This window comes from Columba livia, chromosome 8 (genome assembly GCF_036013475.1).
Source record: "Columba livia isolate bColLiv1 breed racing homer chromosome 8, bColLiv1.pat.W.v2, whole genome shotgun sequence".
Classification (NCBI taxonomy): domain Eukaryota; kingdom Metazoa; phylum Chordata; class Aves; order Columbiformes; family Columbidae; genus Columba; species Columba livia.
In genome coordinates this window covers 18,102,903-18,123,561 of record NC_088609.1, presented here as the reverse complement: position 1 = coordinate 18,123,561, position 20,659 = coordinate 18,102,903, and the positions used below count along the sequence as shown (strand labels likewise).

At 36.4% G+C, this 20,659-nt stretch overlaps 1 protein-coding gene across 4 annotated transcripts in view; it reads left to right on the top strand.

Moving 5' to 3' along the window:
• KCNT2 (potassium sodium-activated channel subfamily T member 2) overlaps positions 1-19,756 on the top strand; it is a 131,810-nt gene extending 112,054 nt beyond the window's left edge. For all 4 annotated transcript variants that reach the window (XM_065072337.1, XM_065072335.1, XM_065072334.1 and 1 more), the window contains 6 exons: positions 3,689-3,790; positions 6,676-6,759; positions 8,075-8,203; positions 8,846-9,146; positions 10,707-10,791; positions 15,598-19,756. In XM_065072337.1, the coding sequence (XP_064928409.1) occupies positions 3,689-3,790; positions 6,676-6,759; positions 8,075-8,203; positions 8,846-9,146; positions 10,707-10,791; positions 15,598-15,709 (813 nt within the window). In that variant the 3' untranslated portion in view covers positions 15,710-19,756. The remainder of the gene's footprint in view (positions 1-3,688; positions 3,791-6,675; positions 6,760-8,074; positions 8,204-8,845; positions 9,147-10,706; positions 10,792-15,597) is intronic.
• The last annotated feature ends 903 nt before the right edge of the window (positions 19,757-20,659 follow it).

Genomic DNA, 20,659 nt, shown 5'->3' with positions numbered 1-20,659 from the left:
TAAGATGCTGCCACAGGCAATTAATATGGAAAATATTGTAACTGACTAAACACTTGAAACATATACAGGTTTTATTATAATGCCTTTTTTTATTGTGATTCACTTTAAAGGCACTATTATTCCATATTCTGTATACATTTCCATGTATCTGTATGGAGTATTTGCAATACTGTGACAATTTGAGACCAGCAATTATTCTCTGTCGAAGGGCAGTCCTAATGATCATAAGGATAGTAACACAACTTAAATGCTAGATAAAACCTTCATATTCTATATATACTAGTGCATGTGTTGGCATCTCCAAGCTATGGAACAGGAAGGCTGTACAGATATAAGTTTAATTTCATTTGTTTGTCCAAAATACTATCACTAAAATATTAGATGGAAGATACAAACTAATTTTGTGCATCTGTTTAACTTGGTAAATTCCAGGATAAGCCTCTTTTTCATAGATCTTAGCTGGTGATCTGATCTACCTACCTCTGCAGCCCACAAACCTTACAGTATCACCTTCGTGGTCTTTCAGGCCCTTTTCTGAGTTTATGAGCGTGAGACAGATAATATCACTGTGCCAGTGTTCAGGGATCTTTCATTCCAGTCATCTCTTTCTCCCCTTGCTATCAGTCTAGTTATTGCTGCTAGGTTCTCTCATGTAGCCTCCCAGTCTCTTTACCTCAGATATCTTGCATATATTAGAAAAATTGAATTCATGATGAAATCATTGTCATTATACAGAATTAGCATATAATTTCCGTTTCCTAGCTGTAGAGTAGATTTCCGAGATTTTGTGGATTTCAAATATTTCAGTATTTACTGTATAACATTCGCATACATAACTTTAATATATATTTAATAAAAACCAGCCTTTTCATACAAACATATCTTTATAGGCCATCTCCCACTTCCTTACACAGGAATCTAATTCAAGGCTATGTTCCAACCTAACTTAGTTCCTTGGTGTACTATAGCTGTCAACAATTTACTTTTTTTCAATATGTTCCCTTGATCTGCATAGTTTAGTGATAAGGGGAGATAACAATAGTAAGAGCTTTCCCAGTATGTGGTATCTAAAGTTGCTTCTGGAATACTCCATGGGCTGCAGTCTGCTTCGATGTAGTGAAACCAGGGTTTTTATCTCAGTTCTCTTTCTTGCTTTACATTTTTCCAGCAAAGGTTTTGGAAATCACTAGAAATAGTTTCATTTCTTCCCTAACTTCATTAATTTATTGTGCAAATGTGAAGTTGCCAATACAGTTGGAAGCTAAACAGTTAATTAACTTCCTATCCAAACTACACTATCCTAAAATAGAGGTAGATAAATTACCTTAAAGAAAGAACATTTTCTCTATTGCTGTTGAAGTTGCCTGCTGGTGATATTTCCCACTCATTTCATCTTAACATTTACAGGGAGCACTTCACAGGTGGTGCTGTAGTTCATTCGATGTTTCAGAACTCCCTCATGCAAAATGAAAGGCCATTAAAAACTCGAGTAAAAATTATCTAATGCAGTCAAATGTACAGTTGATTGTTATTTCTGCATTAAGCACCTCATTTTGAGAAAGACTACAAAAGTTGGGCAAGTTGTCTTCAGGTAGCACTGAAACACATGTGCAAAACTGACTTCAACCTAATGGGCTGCAGAAGAAAGACATGCAAATGGGAGAAGTCCATCTGCTGTTGCAGCTGCAGCTTTCCTCATTTTAGAAATAAATAAATCTGAACACAAACTCAGAACTGATGTAGGAGGAAGCAACGGCCCTTATACAATAGAGAAAAGGAAAAACAAAATACCCATGATCTAAACTTAAAAGTTATGTTCTCCATTTGTCTTAGAATATCTTGGCTAACATTCACGCTTTAGTTTCCCATGATTTTTTTTATTTTGCAATTAAATATCTCAGGTCTTAACTGAAGGATAAAAATTCTAAACCTTTAAGTGATCATTGTAAAATATGTTTAAACTCATGTCTTTTAATCAAACCAACACTATGATTTCATATATTCTGCAGGGATAAGCATGTACTTGTTAGTTCAGCAGAAATCTGTCTGGGATAGCCCAATATATTTGCAGTGATACACACAAAGCCAAACATTTTTCTCCTTCAATTAAGGACAGAGCATGCTGTCCTCCATTTGTTTTTCATGTTGTTCATGTTTTAAGTAGATTTGATGTAACATTAAGTAATAGCAGACAGTAATGGGTTATATAAATTGGTACCTCTTAATTGGTTTCTTATTTTAGATGGATCTCTAATGATTTAATCAGCTACAATTCTGAAACTGTATAAATAATTAACGTACACATTTGGCAGGTTTTAGAAAGCTGTTCCAGATCAACAACAGAAAATGAATCTGTTCCCGGAAAAAGGGTAGAACAGAATCAATTAAGACCACATAGTCCAAAATATTGCAAACCGTTCTAGAGATGAAGTGTTATTGATCCAAACTCCCTGATGTCAAGAAAGGTACTGCAGATAGGTTTCCATGCCCAGATTTCTGATCAGTCTTTTATCTGACATGGGCAAAAATGACATTTGCCAAAACTAGCAGTGCACTGATTGTGCCCTGTAATAAGCCACTACCTCTGTCACCTTTATATATTCTCAGCATGACCTCCAAGGCCTCTCCCACCCCCCAAATCCTTGTGTGTTTCTTAAAGCAACTTTGCATTTTTTGTATACAACAGTTGGAGCCTATCATGGCAGTTCCCTTATTACTGTCTATATTTGAGTAGAACATATTAAATCACGATGGGCCCTAGGTCTCTTTCAGTCACTGATGGAGTGGCCAAAACAAGGCTTCAGGTTAGTCTGGAGTTGGTACTTTCTTATTCATACCAGAATTAACTGTTCTGAAGGAATAGGTATTTATTTAGAAACATTAAAAGGATAATGAACCCTAAAAAGGATTTTATACAAATATAGATGGGGATAGAAAAGAGAGAAATAAACTTAAAAGCTTATGTACTTGCCCTCTGGACAGATATTTTCTCTGGTAGTCTGACAATATGCAAACCCAAAAGGAAATAAATTAGTTAACTTCAAATGAAATGGCCTGTATGGAGGAAGCATATACTAAGAACTTTTCAAAACCACAAGTGTGTACACCTGTTATTACTTAGAAAGAAGCTGTAAAAATTCTGAACTTCATTACTTGAACAAAGCAACAAACATAGGAAGAGCCAGGGTGAAGTAAAGATCTCTATCTAATGATAGCTGTGTCTTAAAATGTCGTCTATGTATGTGAAGTCCTACAGGATGCACTCGTGCCATGATCTTTTATTTGCATTCCTAGAAATTATTTAAGTAGTTATATCTCCTTCCTCATTAATCCAAAAAGTGTCTGCTGGGCATCACACTTATCATGAAATAAAACTGCTGGAGCACTCTGGCTTCTACAGCAGTCCCTGGGAATTGAATAAATCTGCAAGTAATAAAGCAAACCTCAGGGCAAAGTAAAGATTGTGTTTCTGACAAATTTCTTTTAAGAAAGAAGAAAAAAAACCACACAAGCCTGTAATAAGAGATAGAATGATACAATAAAATAAATTTTTAAAAGTGGGGAGAATAAACTTCCAAACTTCCATTTCAAAATAAAACTAATAAGAAAACTAATAATTTGATGTTTTTGTTATAGTCTTTCCAAATCCAGCAATAAAAGTATTTTCTCATTTTTCATTCCTTAACAGAAAGAGCGGGAGAAGGGATCTAATCTGGCATTTATGTTTCGACTGCCATTTGCTGCCGGCAGGGTTTTCAGCATCAGTATGTTGGATACACTGCTTTATCAGGTACTATGAACAATAATGTGACTTATTTTAACACAGACATGCATTGTTAACACCTATTTCATTGTACTGAGTTGTTAGATGACCCTGTTTTCCTACGTACCAGTCATTAATGTGCATGTCTGTACCAGGAACAAAGGTAAAAGATAATGGAGCATGTTCCACGTAACAGTACTAGCTCAGTTATGAACCCAAAAATCACCTCGTCCTTGCACAAATTCTGTTGTTAAACAGTATAATACTGTTTGTGAATGGGGATGTGCACAGAGACACTGGAGTGTGCACACGGACACTCGTTCACCGGCACAGGGGTAAGTTTTGATAAGGCCTAGACAAAATACAGATTATACAGACTAACAACCCTTTTACTCTGCAATAAAAAGGCAGTGCCCATTCCCACAAAGTAGTGTCTCTAACCATGAAAATCAACAGAATTACTTTCATGAGTAATTTATCAGTCATCTGCATTTGCTGATAGAGGCCTTTATTACTTAATTGTGTCCTGTCCTCTTACTCATGTTGACTAGACCACCACATGACCAATCATCCTATCTTAAAGTAACCTGTTCTAGCCCTAAAAAGAAACACATGCAGTGGTTACAAAGATATAGCGGGGGAAGACAAGGCAGTGCTGAACCTTGTTGCCCAAGAATCCAGGACAGAGCTCCTCATGGAAAAAGAAGTGATGACAGTAAGTGGGGATAAGGGAAGGGCAATGGCTTCAGACAGCTGAAGGAACAATATATCAGACAATATGTGGTCAGTACAAATGAAGGTAGAAGTTGCTGATTTCAGGGTGGAAAAAAAGGAGAATATTGCCCTCGCTCCTTAGCCATGATCACCTTTCTGCACACCCTGACACACTGGGGTGCCCAAGCAGCAGCCTCTGTCACTAGCACTAGCCTTCAAATATCTAGCTATGCAGAATAAGCAGCAACACCACCGTCACCCATGTAGTCTGCTCACCTAAGCAGCCACCTGCTTTGCCTATGTGTAGAGGTAGCCTGTGGATGCTTTTGTATTCAGGTGCTAAATATTTTTTCAGGAAAATTAGTTTAGTTGGTATTTAGTGCATTAAAGGTGTTCTTTCATCTCAATTCTACTTCCAAATAAATTCTCTGAAAGCAAATTCAACATAAACAGAAAAATTCCCAGAGCTAAGCTTTTCTAAAAAAGTCATTAATATACAAAACAATAGTGTATATGAACAGGTACTGAAAGCAGATAAGCCAACAGATGTAAAGCCATTTAGCAAATTATATATGTTTTTGAAATTAATGCATTTGCTTATAAAACATATTTTTAATCACGTCCCAGAATATCAACATCACATGCGGAATTTTTTTTTAAGAAGCAGATTAAGACACCTAGGTAGAAACAGATCTGTCATCATCAACTCCTGCCAGCACATAAGTAACTTCAGTATTTTATATTTGCTCCTAGGCATGATCAGTCATGCTATGACTTGACAGAGTAAAACCATTCACCAGAAAGTGTTTAAAACAAAAAAAAACCCTGCACTAATTCTCACTCAATTTCCACACATTCCTTCTTTGAACTCCTACTTCTCAGGTGAACTGTTTTTTTTTCCTAGAATTATCTTTCTTATTCAAAGTTACAAATACTGTAACAGCAAGTTCTTCTGTTCATTTTCATGGTCATACCCTTTTCTGTATGACGTCGTTTTCTTCTGCATGCAAGGAACATAGTAAATGACATGGGAAACAGCAGGGTTCATCTGGTGCTTCCTATTTTGGTCCAAAAGCTTTGAGTTATCTTTAGGACACTGACTGAAAAATGAAAACTTGGTCTAGTGTATACTTTTGAATACATTTGGTAATCTAATGATAATCCCATAGCATAAATGATGCAGCCAAGATAATTAATAAGGTTACAAAATATGTGTGCTTTTCAAGAATGTGATCATTGGCATTTACCCCATCACAACTGGAAGATTACCAGTACGAAAATTAAAATAGTTGAATCATTATGTATTGAAGTAAATCTGTCTAGCTTCTGAGTTTAAACAAATTCAGATGACAGAACTCTGAAGGATTTATATAACACTTTTGTAAGGTATTTCTTTATTAAAACCCATTTTCTAGCTCCATATCTGCATTAAGACAAAACAGCTAATTGTGTTCCAAAAAAGACTGATAGCCTGCCTCGAATGCCACCCTACCACACCGAAAAAGAGGTGGCAATGAACAGTCCCTCCACAGTTAGCAGAGCACTCACATGGCCTTCTGATTCCAGCAGCCCAACTCATGAGAAGTAGAAATACCTCTCATTTTAGCTGATGTACTGTCTGTTCCATCTTAGTCTACACTTCTACATTTATCTTTATTTTTACCTTTTAATCCATCAGCAAAACACTTTAGTTAGCAGAGCAGCAAGGCTGACCTCAGATAAGGCAGATCAACCCTTAAAAAAAACAACATTTGAATTAACACAAGAGCAGTCTCACCTTAGTATCACCCACTGCTCAGTACTGCAGTTCCATCTAACATACAACAGCATTTATTTTGCACAAGAGTTCATTATTATAACTTCACACCTAGTAAAGCTAACACCTTACTTCCATGGATCTTACATCTAACGTTCATCTTTGCTTTCACAGTGCCTTATTATGCCTTAGTCTATTTGAATCCTGTACGTAATTGAATTCATATGCAGAACCAAATAAGAAAACCTACTTTATGTAAGTAGATTTAGCACAAAGGAAGGGATAGCTAATTCTACAATGATTAAGATGCTTAAAGAGATTGATCGTGAATGCAGATGTACAATTTCTTTGAAATTCACAGATGGTGCTAATGGTTACCTACTTATTTGTTCATTAAAGCTTTTTTCTTTCTTTTCTGTCTCTCCTGTTAAAAATCTTGCAGTCATTTGTGAAAGATTATATGATTTCTATCACAAGACTTCTGCTGGGACTTGATACCACACCAGGATCTGGGTTTCTTTGTTCTGTAAGTTATTAAAAAAATGTTACAGAGTACCCGAAAAATTCTGTACTGCCTGCAAAATACCTCTACTTTCTTTGTACAGCACTTTATCTCAGTAAAGTCCAAAAAAGGCCACACATTAGATAGAAGACATACCCATTTTTAGTTTCATAGCAAAAAACATCCTGCCCTGAAAACATATTCTATAAAGGACAATGGAGAATAGGAAAGACAGGAAAACACAGGTAAAGTGCATTTTATATGAAATAGCAATGACAGTTCAGCAACCAGTTTTAAAAATTAAGTATACAAAACCAAGGAAGCACTACCTATATTGTACAGCCTGTCTAACACATACACAATGCTATTTCACAACACCCTTTTCTATCATAGGCAATAAAGGGCAGAACTCGATTTTATGTAAAGATAAGATGTATTAAATTACTTTAGCTTAGGTGACAAAGCTGAAAAATCATCTTGCTATTATATATGTCAATATTCTCTAATGCAGAATTTTATATCTATTTTTATATGTATGTATACACATATAAAAAATAAAATCATAAAAATTGTTTGTTATTAAAAATCAAACCCAGCTTTCAGATTTCTCCCACACCCATTGCACCCCAGCTGGCAAACAGATAAAGAAAAGTTATGTACCAGTTGCCTTCTGGGAAATTATAAAGAATTACAAGATGTTGTTCTCAAAAAAAGAATCCAATCATCAGTTTGTTGGTCAATTACTTAAGCATTGTTAAGTGAATGCAAGACAGTTGAATCTCTGGAAAAGGGCTCACATATCTTGAAATGAAGCTAGTGCAATAATAATGAAATACTTGATATTAATTTAAGACTTTCTTATGCCATTTATGCTTAGTGTATTACTTTTCCCCTGCTCCCTTCTCCCCAGATACCAGTCCACAGTCTAGTCAACAGGTATCTGGCTGCATTCAAAATACTTGTGCATTCTCAGTCCCTTCATCACCAGTTTCTTACTGCTGCCAATATCTAGTTCATTTTTTAATACAATTTAATCAGATATGAAGACTGGATGAAAGATGCCATGTATGTTTTTAAGTAATTTTAAAATAAGAACAGAAGTATTTTCATAATACTGAACCATACTGCAATGTCTCCCAAATAGGGAGAAAACAAAAGAAACAGTGTCTACAAACTCAATAGAAGTTCCAGATTTGTTGTGGAGCAAAGGTGCAATACTACTACAATGTAATCATTTCCAGCTAGTGTTTAGTTTAAAAATTTTTTCAAGAGTAGTATAGTGAACAAGCATTAAGCCCTCAAGAGTTAAAAGTCCTCCTTCATATTATTATTTGTTCAGATGAAAATCACAGAAGAGGATCTATGGATTAGGACATATGCCAGACTATATCAGAAACTTTGTTCCTCTACAGGAGACATTCCAATTGGAGTCTATAGGACAGAATCTCAAAAGCTTACCACATCTGAGGTATGTTAGATTACTACACTTTTTTTGGGAGATTTGGTTACAGAGAATACAACATTCTTAAGTCCTCATAAGAATGGGAACTATTTATTTAAAGAATATTGTGAATGGCATATCAGCAAATGCATGGAATTCCAATAACCCACTGAAGGTCTGCCTCTGCTGACACATATATGGTCACATTAACTCGTGGCTCGCATTCAACGCAGACTTCACGACTACCCAGACCCAGCCTACATACTGACTTTCATTCCTGTCCTCACCTGCAGAGACCTGGCTGCTGGAAAACACAGGGCAGCTCAGGCGCAGACAGGCTGTGATACGCACGATTTTGTGCTGCTTTTGAAAGACGGTTTGGGTTTCTTTGGTTTTGCTTTGTCTTTAAGCAGTTTAATTTTTTCATTCTGCATACAGGGAAGGGCCATTCTGCACACCTTTCTCAATGAGCACTGCAGAAACTGAATACTCACCTAAGTAAATATTTAACTTTATCACCTTCATTTATGGCTTCAGCTAATTTATCCCAGTGTTTCAAAAAGTTCAAGCTAAGGATTTACAGATTCCAAGAATCAAATGGCTTGTTCTTTTATGCAACCTCTCCTAATTAATTGCTGCCTTAATCTCTCTTGTCATTTTCCTTTCAAGTCTCAAATCTCCATCAGTGTGGAAGAATGGGAAGACACTAGAGACACCAAAGAACAGATTAGTTATCGTAGTAATCATCGTAACTCAACATCTAGTGATCAGTCTGACCATCCCTTGTTGCGACGAAAAAGCATGCAGTGGGCCCGACGGCTGAGCAGAAGAGCACCGAGACACTCGGGTAAAACAGCAGAAAAAATAAACCAGCAACGAATGAACCTTTACAGGAGGTCAGAAAGACAGGAGCTTGCTGAGCTTGTGAAAAACAGGATGAAGCATCTGGGCCTTTCTCCAGCAGGTTACGGTATGATTACTGTAATAGTTTAATATAAACATTAATATTATGCAAGGTGAACTTATTTTTTAAAACTGAGGGGGCCATAAATAAACAAAATATTAAGTTTATGATAATGTGGGGGGTTTTTGTTTGGCTGGGTTTTTTTGTTGTTGTTTTGTTTTGTTTTCTTTTTTTTTTTTTTTTTTTTTAAAGTTTGGTTTTTATTTTTCCACTGAGATAAACTTCCTGGAGTGTTTTTATGGAGTGTTTTTAATTAGTTCTATTATGACCTATTCCTGTTTTCAGATGGAAAGCTCAGAAGGCAGCATGTCAGTTACATTTATATTTAGCACATACAATCTGTGTATGCCGAATATATAAACATTCCCCTGTCATTGAACAACTGCACCATATTTCCATAAACATGTTGAAATATAGATGAAGACAGAACTTTTGTGAAGTTCACACATGTGTCAAGGTGGGGAGTAGTTTATATATGAAGGATATTGGATTTTCCCTACAATTTTTAAAAAGGTGTCACATTAATGTATATATAAGAGCCTGTGTGAGCTTATCTAACTGTTTTCTAGACAGAAGTACTTACAGTGGTGCAAATATGTGCAAAGTTGTACAAAGCATGTAAAAAAGTTATACATACTAGAAAATACTCAATATAGTCATTTACAGCCTACAGACAGTATATTAAGAATACTTCATTAACAAAATATTTCGGAATTGCATTGAAACTAGAATGAGGCTGTTCTCTGAGAAATAATTTTCTGTAAAATGCTAAAGAGGGAAAATAACACAGAAGCAATGCCTCTCCTTTTTCGTCTTATCACATTAAAACTAGTCTGACTGCAGCACCCCAGGAAGAGTGCCAAGAGAAAGCTGTATGAAAAACACTGCAATGGCACCTACAAAAGTGTAGCAAGACTCAACTAGGCAAAAACCTTAAAAAAAAAAAAAAAAAAAAGAAAAATCTGTCAGCTTTCATTTGCAACATACCATTAGAAGAATAATTAAAAGTCAAGAAATAAACACTGACTTCTGTTTATACAGCATTCACATTTCAACCCATTGGCACAGGTGATAGAAGGAAAATGCTTACTAGTTGAGTGAGGAAAGGGAAAAAAGGTTTATGTTTACTAAATCTGGAAATAGATGATAATGCTGTACACCCGCTTTTAACCTTGCTTATCACCTGAACTCAGTGCCAACTGAGGCTGGAATTCCCTTCTTCCCACACACTAACATAAGCCACATGACAGATTGGTAAATTGCACTAAACTGAGATGCATTCAGAATTGCTTTGACTGAAAAAAATGCAAAAGAACATTTTTAGAACATTCAGAAAGAAAACCGATACTTGGAGAGTTGTTAACTCAAACGATGCTCTATCAGATAGTTACAGTCCACATACAGTTGAAAAGAAGTTGCTAAACTTACTGGAAATCACTTTGATACCTGACACTTTTTGATAGCTCTGTGAACCAAAGATGATCTCGTATCACATTTGTTTCTCGGAAATCATACTTTTCAGATTGTTTGTAAATATGATTCATTTTTTATTTTTTGGTCCTCTAGATGAAATGAATGATCATCAGAACACCCTTTCCTACATCCTGATCAATCCTTCTCCAGATACAAGATTAGAGCTGAATGATATAGTGTAAGTTAAAGCACAAATCCAAAGAAAAATCACAAGATCTACAAAGTGTCTTGTTTGTACATTTTGCCAGAATTTATTTTATTATTTTCTGCTGGAAAAGAACCCTAAACCTTCCCATGCACCAAAATATTAAGACTTCTAGTTAAATAGTTACCTAATTATACGTGTATATGTGTATATTTAAAATGCACACATAAATATACACGTTGGTTATGCTCTTGCATGTTCTTTCATCCTTCTTTTACTCTGTGTATTTAAAAGATAATCTAACCACGCTACTGGATAGCTTCACAGAATATGTATTCTTATTAAAATCTTGACTATAATTTAGCTACCCAGTTGTAATAGAAAGATCATCACTTTGAAATCAGTGTTTTCAAATGGGATTCAAAAATCATAAAAATAAACAGCATTCTACCCCTGAAGATCATGTCAAATTCATGCTTAAGATAGTTCAAATACAAATGGCAGTGCCTTAACACAGGAAATCTTTTCACTTGCTTTCCAGGAATTTTGTAAACTAAATAGAAGGAAAAAAAATAAATAAATGTGAACACAGATTTGACCTGTCAAGAAAGTTTTGAAAGTCCAGAATTTTAGATAACTATCTGGTATTGTCATATTGAAATCCAGTGTGATTGCTGTGTTAAGGTCCTGGGCCATTTCTGCCTCTGCCGTGCTCTACTGACATGCCCCATCTGCTCCACACCAAAGAAACCACATAGCCCAGTTGTGCAGGGTGTTCCACATCAATGCTGACCCACCTTACTGCTTGCTCACAAGAAGAAAAACTGTTTGAACTATTAGCCCTCCTGATACAGAATCATCATAGTGCTGTGTAGGACTGTAGTATACGAAAAGCACAGCGTAATATTAACTGTATCACACTGCAGAGGCAATTATTATAAAACTTACTGAAATTATTAGGAATACTATTTTCATTTTTATGGAACTCCATGGTATGATATATACTAATATTTAAACAGTAAATTCACATACTGTTACCTAATCTGCCTAGATATCCTGCATTCCATTTTTCTTTCTTGGCAAAACCAAAGATACTCAACAATCCATTATTGCACAATTTTGGAGTAGTACTGAACTTGTAGTGTGCTACCTACACATATTTAGCCTGTAAATGCACCTAGTTACCTAGTTTGATGTACATTCGGTTTCGTGATGCTTCATGAGTGGGCCTGTGTCTCAGCTTAAGCTTGGATTTGTTTGTTTTATTTGTTTTTCAAACTTGACACAAGGATCATGATCTTTGTATCTGGATAACTGTTAATGCTTCAATACCACAGATCATTATCTGATTGTAGTCCTCTTTACAAGGCAGCCACTTCACCTTCATGCAATGGGGGATTATTAGTGCAGAGTCAAGGAAGAAGAGGTTGTTCTCTTTGTACAGTTCTCTTAGTCACAAATCCCAGAGCAATTAAAAGGCTTTTTCTATTTGTCCTTCCTGCTGACAGCTGGAAGACTAGTCTTCTGGGGTTTTCTTCCTCCCCTTCTCCATTTCACAGACTTCCTCCAGCTGGTTACTCTTTCATCACACTTGTTAGCTGCCCTTTTATGCCAACATGGTTTATTCTTATACAAACCATATATTTCTAAGCATATGTGTGACAGAAGCCAAAATCTGCATTCACTGTAAGTCCTATAGGTGCAACTTTCATTTTCTGATTTCACATGCTTATACAGTTTTAAGTGTTCTACATTCACTATGATCCTATTATATTTGTAATTAATTGTAAGTATCTTATGTAACATACAACCCTGAACCACCATATGAGGAAGTTTTCTCAGCTTTTAGAGACAGGTTGCACCCAAAGCAGCGTTTACAGCAGTTGATTGCTCAAAAAATCTTTCTTTTGTCTTTACATTTCTTAGGTTTGCAAGCTAATGTTTTGTATTGTGACCTGATGGAGCTTAAAGGACAATGATCCCACTCTTTTTGTCGAACAATTAAAACAAAAGCGCCTACATTTGAAGTATTTAGTATGTTCAGACTTTGCCTTAATAACTCCATATTTTATCTAGCCTATTTGCCTTAAGAAACAGGTACTGAATTACAGCATTTTCATTTTATAGCCATGAGATTTTTGTATCAAAACATTTAACATCTTGGGTCTCAGTAGAACATTATGTTCTTTTCTATATCAGAGTTTAGTACTTGAAAATGGATCTTGCAATAACGGTCCTTATTCTTCATTCCAGAATTAGTACATGTATTGTTGCTAACACTGGCCCTTTCCTTATTTAAAAAAAAAAAAATAGTTAAAACAACAACAACAAACACACACACAAAACCCCCACAAACCAACCCCCCAAACAAAGCAAACAAACAACAAACAAACAAAACCAAACTGAAAACAAAACACACACAGCAAAAAACCACCACAAAACTCCACTACTGGATGTTTGTTCCTATATATATATATGTATCTATATCTATATCTATATGCAATTTTTTCTGTTTATTTTTTTCTTTTTCTGGAGATTAGAACTCTCCTTATTTGGTCTGGGGTTGATGCCGATGATGCCCTGTAAAAACGTGAGATTGGCAGTTTCAGATCCAAGAGTTGCAATTGTCAGTTCCAGAGTTCAGCAATCTGCAGTGACATCCAAAGATCACACGCAGGAATGGCTTATGCAACAGTGTTACGGACATGCCTATGAGAGGAAGGTGACCACTGAGATTTGGCATCTGTGACACCTGGCCAGTTATAAATCCTCGAGGCTCTAGCAGCTGTTTATCACATATTTAGGCTTCTTACAATTTTATCGAGGTTTATTGCTGTAACAGTATGTTCATTTTTACTTAAGGGATGCTGTGATTTACTTATTTCACGCTGCTTTGAAGAATTTTTCAGGGTCTTTCAGAATTAAGTGTGAAGCAAAACATACTAATTATACTGATGTGCTAGTCTGACAGAAGATGGGTTAATTTTCTTCATGCAGTTAGAAACCTTTCTTTTTCATAGCTAGAAGGTTCATTATTTGGACTTACTTTGAGAACAAGCAGATAACATCCCAGCACAGAGCTAGTGTTTTTAATTGTTCTGGTCTGAGAGCAAAGGATGTTCTTAGCGCTCTGCCCATGGTTGTGAGGCATCGAGGAAGTGGGGCATGGATGGGGCAGAGCTTGACTGACATCCAGACTGATCAATAGGAGTATTCCGTCACATTAGCATCATGCTCCAGATTTAAGAAGTGAGGGCCTTCCAGTTTTTGCTCTTCCGCTATCTCTCTCTTGAGCGCTTTCTCTTGTGTGCATTGTTTTTCTTCTTTGCTCTTTTTTGTCAGAGCCGGGGGAGTTTTTGGTGTGGGATGGTTAGTTTGGCTTTTTGCTGTTTTCTGCCTTTTTCCTCTCTTTTCTCTCTCTGGGATTAGCTGTGGGACCAGGTGTGGCTTGCTGAGACTGGCTGCTCAGTTGTGGACAGAGCTCATGAGGAATTGCCTTGAGTATCTTTTATTTCTATTTTATACATATATATACACACATATAAATATATATGTGTATTTACTAGTAGTGTATTAGTATTTTGTTATTTTATTAAACTGTGTTTATCTCAATCCAAGTTTCTCTCTTCCCTTTTGATTCTCTCCTCTCTTGGGGGTCTGGGGAAGTGGGGAGCGAGCGGCTATCGTGGTTGTATTGCTAGCTCAGGTTAAAACACAACAACTGAATGGGAGAAGTTCATGGCCTGTAAAAACAGAAAATTTCTTCAGGGCCACTGCAAAGTAATACAGCAAATTTTTAAAAGCACCACACAGCATGCACATAGTCTCTATTTGTACATTTAAGCATTTTCATTTGGATGATGAGAAGGAAGGGCTAGATAGACATATAGAACTAAGATTTTTGAGGATATGAGAGAAAGGATTCTTTCACATGTCATTTTCTAGTATTTAATTTTTAAAAAAAAAAAACAAAACAAAAAAAAAAAAAAACAAAAACAGTCAAAACCAGGATTTGAAATACAATTTTTAGTAGCTTCAATAGCACTTCCCATCTTTGGACAAGTTTAAGATACTGGCATTGAATCGAGCTGTCTGCTCCTTTGGGAGTGCAGCGGCACTGGAAAGCATTGATTGATTGATTGATAGAACACTGAAATGTTAGTTCTACAGCAGCACAAATCTGCTGCTGCATCAGGGCCAAAAGCTCTCCAAGATCAGATAGTTTGTCACTTGGGACAGCTGAGAAAACAGTTCAGAATTAACACTTATGAATTAATGGGAAGCTCTTCCATCGTTATCCTAAGAAAAGCAGTTATTTTAAACATCTCAAGTTTAGATTCAAACTCATGAGGCATTTTCCTCAAGTATTCAGATGTCCTAGAAGCTCTTAGTCCTGGTCTGTCTCCAGACCGTCAGCCTACATCAAGATTATCAACATCATACTTTTTATTTATTGACCACAGAGACAAGAATTATTCATTGTTTTCTCACAAAATTATTTTAAAAATGTCTCTGTGGTCTGCTTATCCCTTCTTTAAGGCATAATGAATAAAGGAGATGCCTAAAGAAATACAGAGGTACTGGCAAAGGAGCTGTCAGTCAAAATTAAGGCTTAGCTGTGCCTTGTACATACAGATGATGTCTAGGCAGATGAAATGTGAAAATCTTTATTATTAGCATCTGATGTTACTCAAGCGTCCAACTTCTCCAACAGGAACTAGACTAAGGACCTTCAAAATAAGGCTTCTTCAGATCATTTCAACATTACAACTCTATGTGCTTATTTTATCCTTGCTCACGCCAAGTCTTTTTAATAAGAGTCATAATTTCTTTTTACAGATACTTGATCCGACCTGATCCGTTGGCTTATGTTCCAAATACTGCACCCAGCCGAAAAGACAGCTTCTGCAATACAGTGGGGCAAGACACCAGGGAGGAAACACAGCTTTGATACGTAACTCATCACAAAATTAAGAGACAATTTTATACATATGTTGTTTCCACTAACAATTTTGAAAACTGAGTGGTACATTTTATTCAGATTTTGGAAACAAAATGACAGTTGGTAAGTGACCAAATTGAGAAATGCGTTGTCTAGAAACTCTGACTTAAGGATTATCAGGCTTGTGGCCTGATCAGTATGGTAGTTGAACTTTGTTAGCTTAACAGAATTATGACACCTATTACTATTTAAATAATATGAACAAATGGTTTAAAAAGTGACAGATTCCATCATGCATTTTGCTTAGATGCTTCCAAGCATATTAATCAAGGTGAGAGCATGTCAGTGACTAAGCTTCTGGTCTACATCTGTAAAGATTATCTAATGCCCATAGAGAGACCATGCATAATTTGTAGTAGAAAATAAGTTAACGCCTAAAGCTGCCAACAAGGCTTTGCGTGTCAAGAATCCAGCCTTTGAAATAATTTTCTGTCTCAGCTTGTCACCCATTTGTATTAGAACAGGCTAGTTCCAGTCCCATTTTAGCCTCCAGGACTTGAGTGTTAGGTCTCTGGGTTTATGCAGACCAGGTTAAATGACACAGCCTAGTAACACCTTAGAGGTTGAGATCTGAGACACATCCACGGCAAGAGTAGCTAAGAGGAGCCTACCTGGAGGAAAGTCCCTGTCATCTCACACAGGCAACCCCCCACATTTGCAAAAACTGCAAAGGTACTATCTGTGCAAAGCTGCAAATGATGGCAGCTCAGGTGAAATATAACCCTTTTAAACTTAGTTTTTCAACAGAGGCCTAAATAGATTATGATACAAAGTAAGAGCATCCTTCAAGGGAACAATTAAAACCATAAGTCCTTCTCATTTTTCTGAATATGCCAGAACTGCAACTGTCCAAAGTATGTACATGCTCGGTCATTCAGGTTACTCAAATATGATACGTTTTCATATGGAAGTATGCATCACATTAAATATTATATAAATTTATAACCCGTTCAATAAAATTAATGTAATACCATGTCATGTGAAAAGGCACCATGGATATCAAGACTTCATTTTGGCTTTAAGTACTCAAGAAAGAAGCTGGTAGTGTATGAAACATCTGAAACTGCTACAGAATCTCCGGTCTGCACAGATGAGAGTGCCGCAATTGGTCAAGCTTTCTACAGAATTAAGCACGCTCATACATGATCTTCCAAGATCACATTCTTGCTTTGCCATCTGTCACACAGCAGGAAGAACATGCTTAAGGTAAACCACTCCTGTTACAATTATCCATATACAAGGAACTGGGCAAGCAAATTCTTTGAATTCGCTGATGTCCTACATGTACAAAAAAGCAGTCAAAATTGTTCGTATTCTCTTCTATATTATTTGGTAGAAAAACTACAATTTACTTCTGAAAAATAACATACCAAGTTGCCCAGCAAACAACTCATGGATGTGAGTACACTTACCAGTGTTGTAAAGGATGTTGAAATCAAGTCACATGGAACGACAGTAAATCTGCTTTTATTCTCTCCCTTACTCTTAATTCTTCCAAAACTTAACTAATGTGTTTCATAGTAAGTCAGAAATCCTACAGCCACAATTATAAAAGAACACAGAGGTTTCAGAGTGAACTGAAGCCGTCAGAAGACAAAGAGTGCCAGATTTTAAGGGAAAAAGGTAAATAAAAGCAGAGTTTCTCAGCATTTTTTTTATATTGACACACTGAAGTTCGAAAGGTTTCAGTGATTCTGCATAGAGTCCATAACTGTTCAGTGTTTTTCCACATACAATAGTCATTTATCAGATTATTTACAGGTAAAGACAAAGTATGTCAAATGTTTCCCTGTGGGGAAAAAAATAAATCTGACCAGCTGCACGGACTAAAGCCTACAGTTTTTTAAAAAAATGGTATATGGTACACGGTCTTGTCCAAGATCTGTTGTCCCCGAAGAGACTGCATGTGCAGTGTGAATAACTTCCTACCTTTAATGCCTTCAGTAAGAAGACTGTATTTCAGTTGAATGTTTAAAAGAAAAAAAAAAAAGCAAGTTTCTTAAAAATATTGACTCCAAAATATTAGAAGGGTCCTTTGTTTTGTACTGAAGGCGTTCCTAATGGAGTTTCAAGTAGGCACAGGATTCCAGAAACATGACTACCCTTCAGCTGGCAAGCTAGATACTCTGCTTTCTGTGTGATTTACACATTGGGTACAGGCATTTCCTGTACACGGCTTGTTGTACCCACCACGGATTTAAGGACTCTCTGCCCCGGGGATCTACAGCTAGAACCTGTTGCCTCGCATTTGGCAGCCTATAAAGCAGAAGAAACAAGCAGTCAGGTGTATCAATTTTCCCACCCAACTGAGAGGAACTGCTTCTCAGCTAGAGTTGAATAGTAGCATTTAACATGACCTGATATTTCTCCAAGGCTTCATGAATCTCTAATTGCTTATTATCCCCAGAAGATTTGCTAAAGCAAACACAAAGAGAGCTGAAGACACTTGCAGTCTCTAAAATGAATGAATGGCAATCTTTCTGAACAAAAGACTTGGTTCTCTTCCAAATCTGCTGGAGATCAGTAAAGTAATAAAAACTAACAACAGTTTCTTATGAAACAGAAGTTCTAATAACCCCTGAATAATACAGCGCAAAGTACTGTTGTTCGAATATACTGTTATTCATGTTGAAAGCAGAACACCTTTGCTTCTTCTGGCCTATCTTCACAGACAGATGCCATTCTAGAGGGATTTAGGCTTTTCAGAAACCATCCTAAGCACCTCTACATTAACACAGAATGAGACTGTACGCACATACCTTCCACAGCCAGGGAGGCAATTCCCTAATGGTAATCCTGCAGGCAATCTTATCTTCACATGCTTTCTTCTCACCATGATTAGCAGAAACATAATACAAGTCTAGCTGGACTGGAGACCAGACTGAGGAATAGTAATCTCTGTGCTTGGTGCTGGAGAAGGGATGATGAATCTCTAGAATCAGCAGTTCCAAATGACTGTTGAACAGAAAAGTTTTGTCTGGTCATAATTCACTCAGTAGATAAAGAATTTAGATCACCGACATAAGCAACAGATGTAATCCTCAACCAGTTGTCAAAAGTCAGATAACCCATATTTGTTTCTCTCAATTAAAAAAAAAAAAAAGTATTATTTCAATTTTTCAGTTTATGCTTAACTGTATGTATTTTTTTTCTTGCTGACTCAGTTCTGCCAATAACTCAAAGATATCCATGTTCCCCAGCACTACCTTAACACACACCAAGCAGTTCAGTACCCAATGTCACAATCCCGGTGGAGAAAGTGATAGCCAATAATAATTGATCCATTCTCACAAGAGGATTCTCCAACAAAGCGAGACCTACCTATGAAAAGGTGTTACCTGGTCTACAATAAAAAGTCATAACGCGTTTTTCAGTGAAATGTGGTGTGTTTCCTTAACTATTTCACTCCAGTTCCAGAACATGCATAAAGTCACACACAAAGGAAAAAGCATACAGTTTTGAGTTTTTAAAATGTCCAGCAGAATGAGTTAGTGAAGTTTTCATGACATTTTGACTTGGAAATTCAAAGAACAATTGTTTCCCAGCATATATATTTCCCCTCCCACAAACAACTTCCTACTACACCTACTCTTTAACAGCTTTAAAGTACAAAAATATATATTACTGAATATTTCTTATACATCTTTGTTTAACACTGCACCAATGGAACACTAAAGAATAGATTGCAGGCTTCAGCAGTGGAGGAAAATGGAAATGACATCAAGTGCACCAGAAGTAACACACAGTTCTGCATTTTCTAGGAAGCTAGGGCTGACAGTAACCATTCTGTAATTTTGGAGCACTGATGCATGAGGTTTTGCTGCATTGAATTCCATTTGATATCTGAGGGAAATCAATCACTACTATCTGGAAATGAATTAATAAAAAAACAAGCAGCACTGTGTTGTGACATCAAGTTGTACAAGGTTGTAAAAAATACTTTTTCAGGCACTGATATAAATGCAGAATTTATAAAATAAAACAATCCGTGTAAAATATTGTTGCATATTCTTGATATTATATTAGAAACAGCCCACCCCACTTTGAAACAGACATATCTTGAATAAATGTCTAAAGAGCTGCACTTCAAATTTCAGCCACTGTTCCTTGTGCTTGATGCAGAATATGCATTGCAGGGAGACAGGTAAAGAGTTACTAATTCATATTAAGCTACAAGAGATGACCAAGACTTTGCTTATGGTCATCTTGTGAAGTTAGTCCAAAATATTAATGATGATTTTGTTATATACCTCATTATTGCCTACACTGCTAATGGAAGAACGCTGTCAGTAATGGTAATTCAACATAAGCATGAACTCCCATGGCCTCCCAAGAAGCTTAAAAAAGCAAGTAATTCCACTTCATAAGGTTAAATAAAAGCATCTGAAGTTTCTACAAATGGAGGTTTTCTGTATACTGTTAGAAAAATTCACAACTGGCTCATACCAACCGAGGAGAGAGGATGTGATGCAAAGTATGGAATTAAAAGAGTAGATATTCATGTTCATGAGGTGTACCAGCCAAACTGGAGCACCCCGAATGTGTCTCTACATAGGGCTCTTATACCTTTAAAGCATTCAGGTACAACATGATTTCATTAATCATGAACACCCGTACTGCCAATTACTTATAATAGTAAAACTTCTCTAGATCATTTCCTATTTCATCTTCTTGTCTTCTCGCTAGTATAGGCTGGCTGATGAATGATAGCTAGTTACTTTGGCAACTGTACAGCATTTAACAGTTCAGTATTTACTCCCACTGGAAGTTATAAACCCTCACAGATTCCATAACTGTCCAGTGGTGTAGCAGACTCCAAATGCAAAGAATCAGTATATTTGTACTCTTTTCTTTGAACAGCTGGCAAGTCTTTGTTAATGCAATCAATTCTGCTGGTTG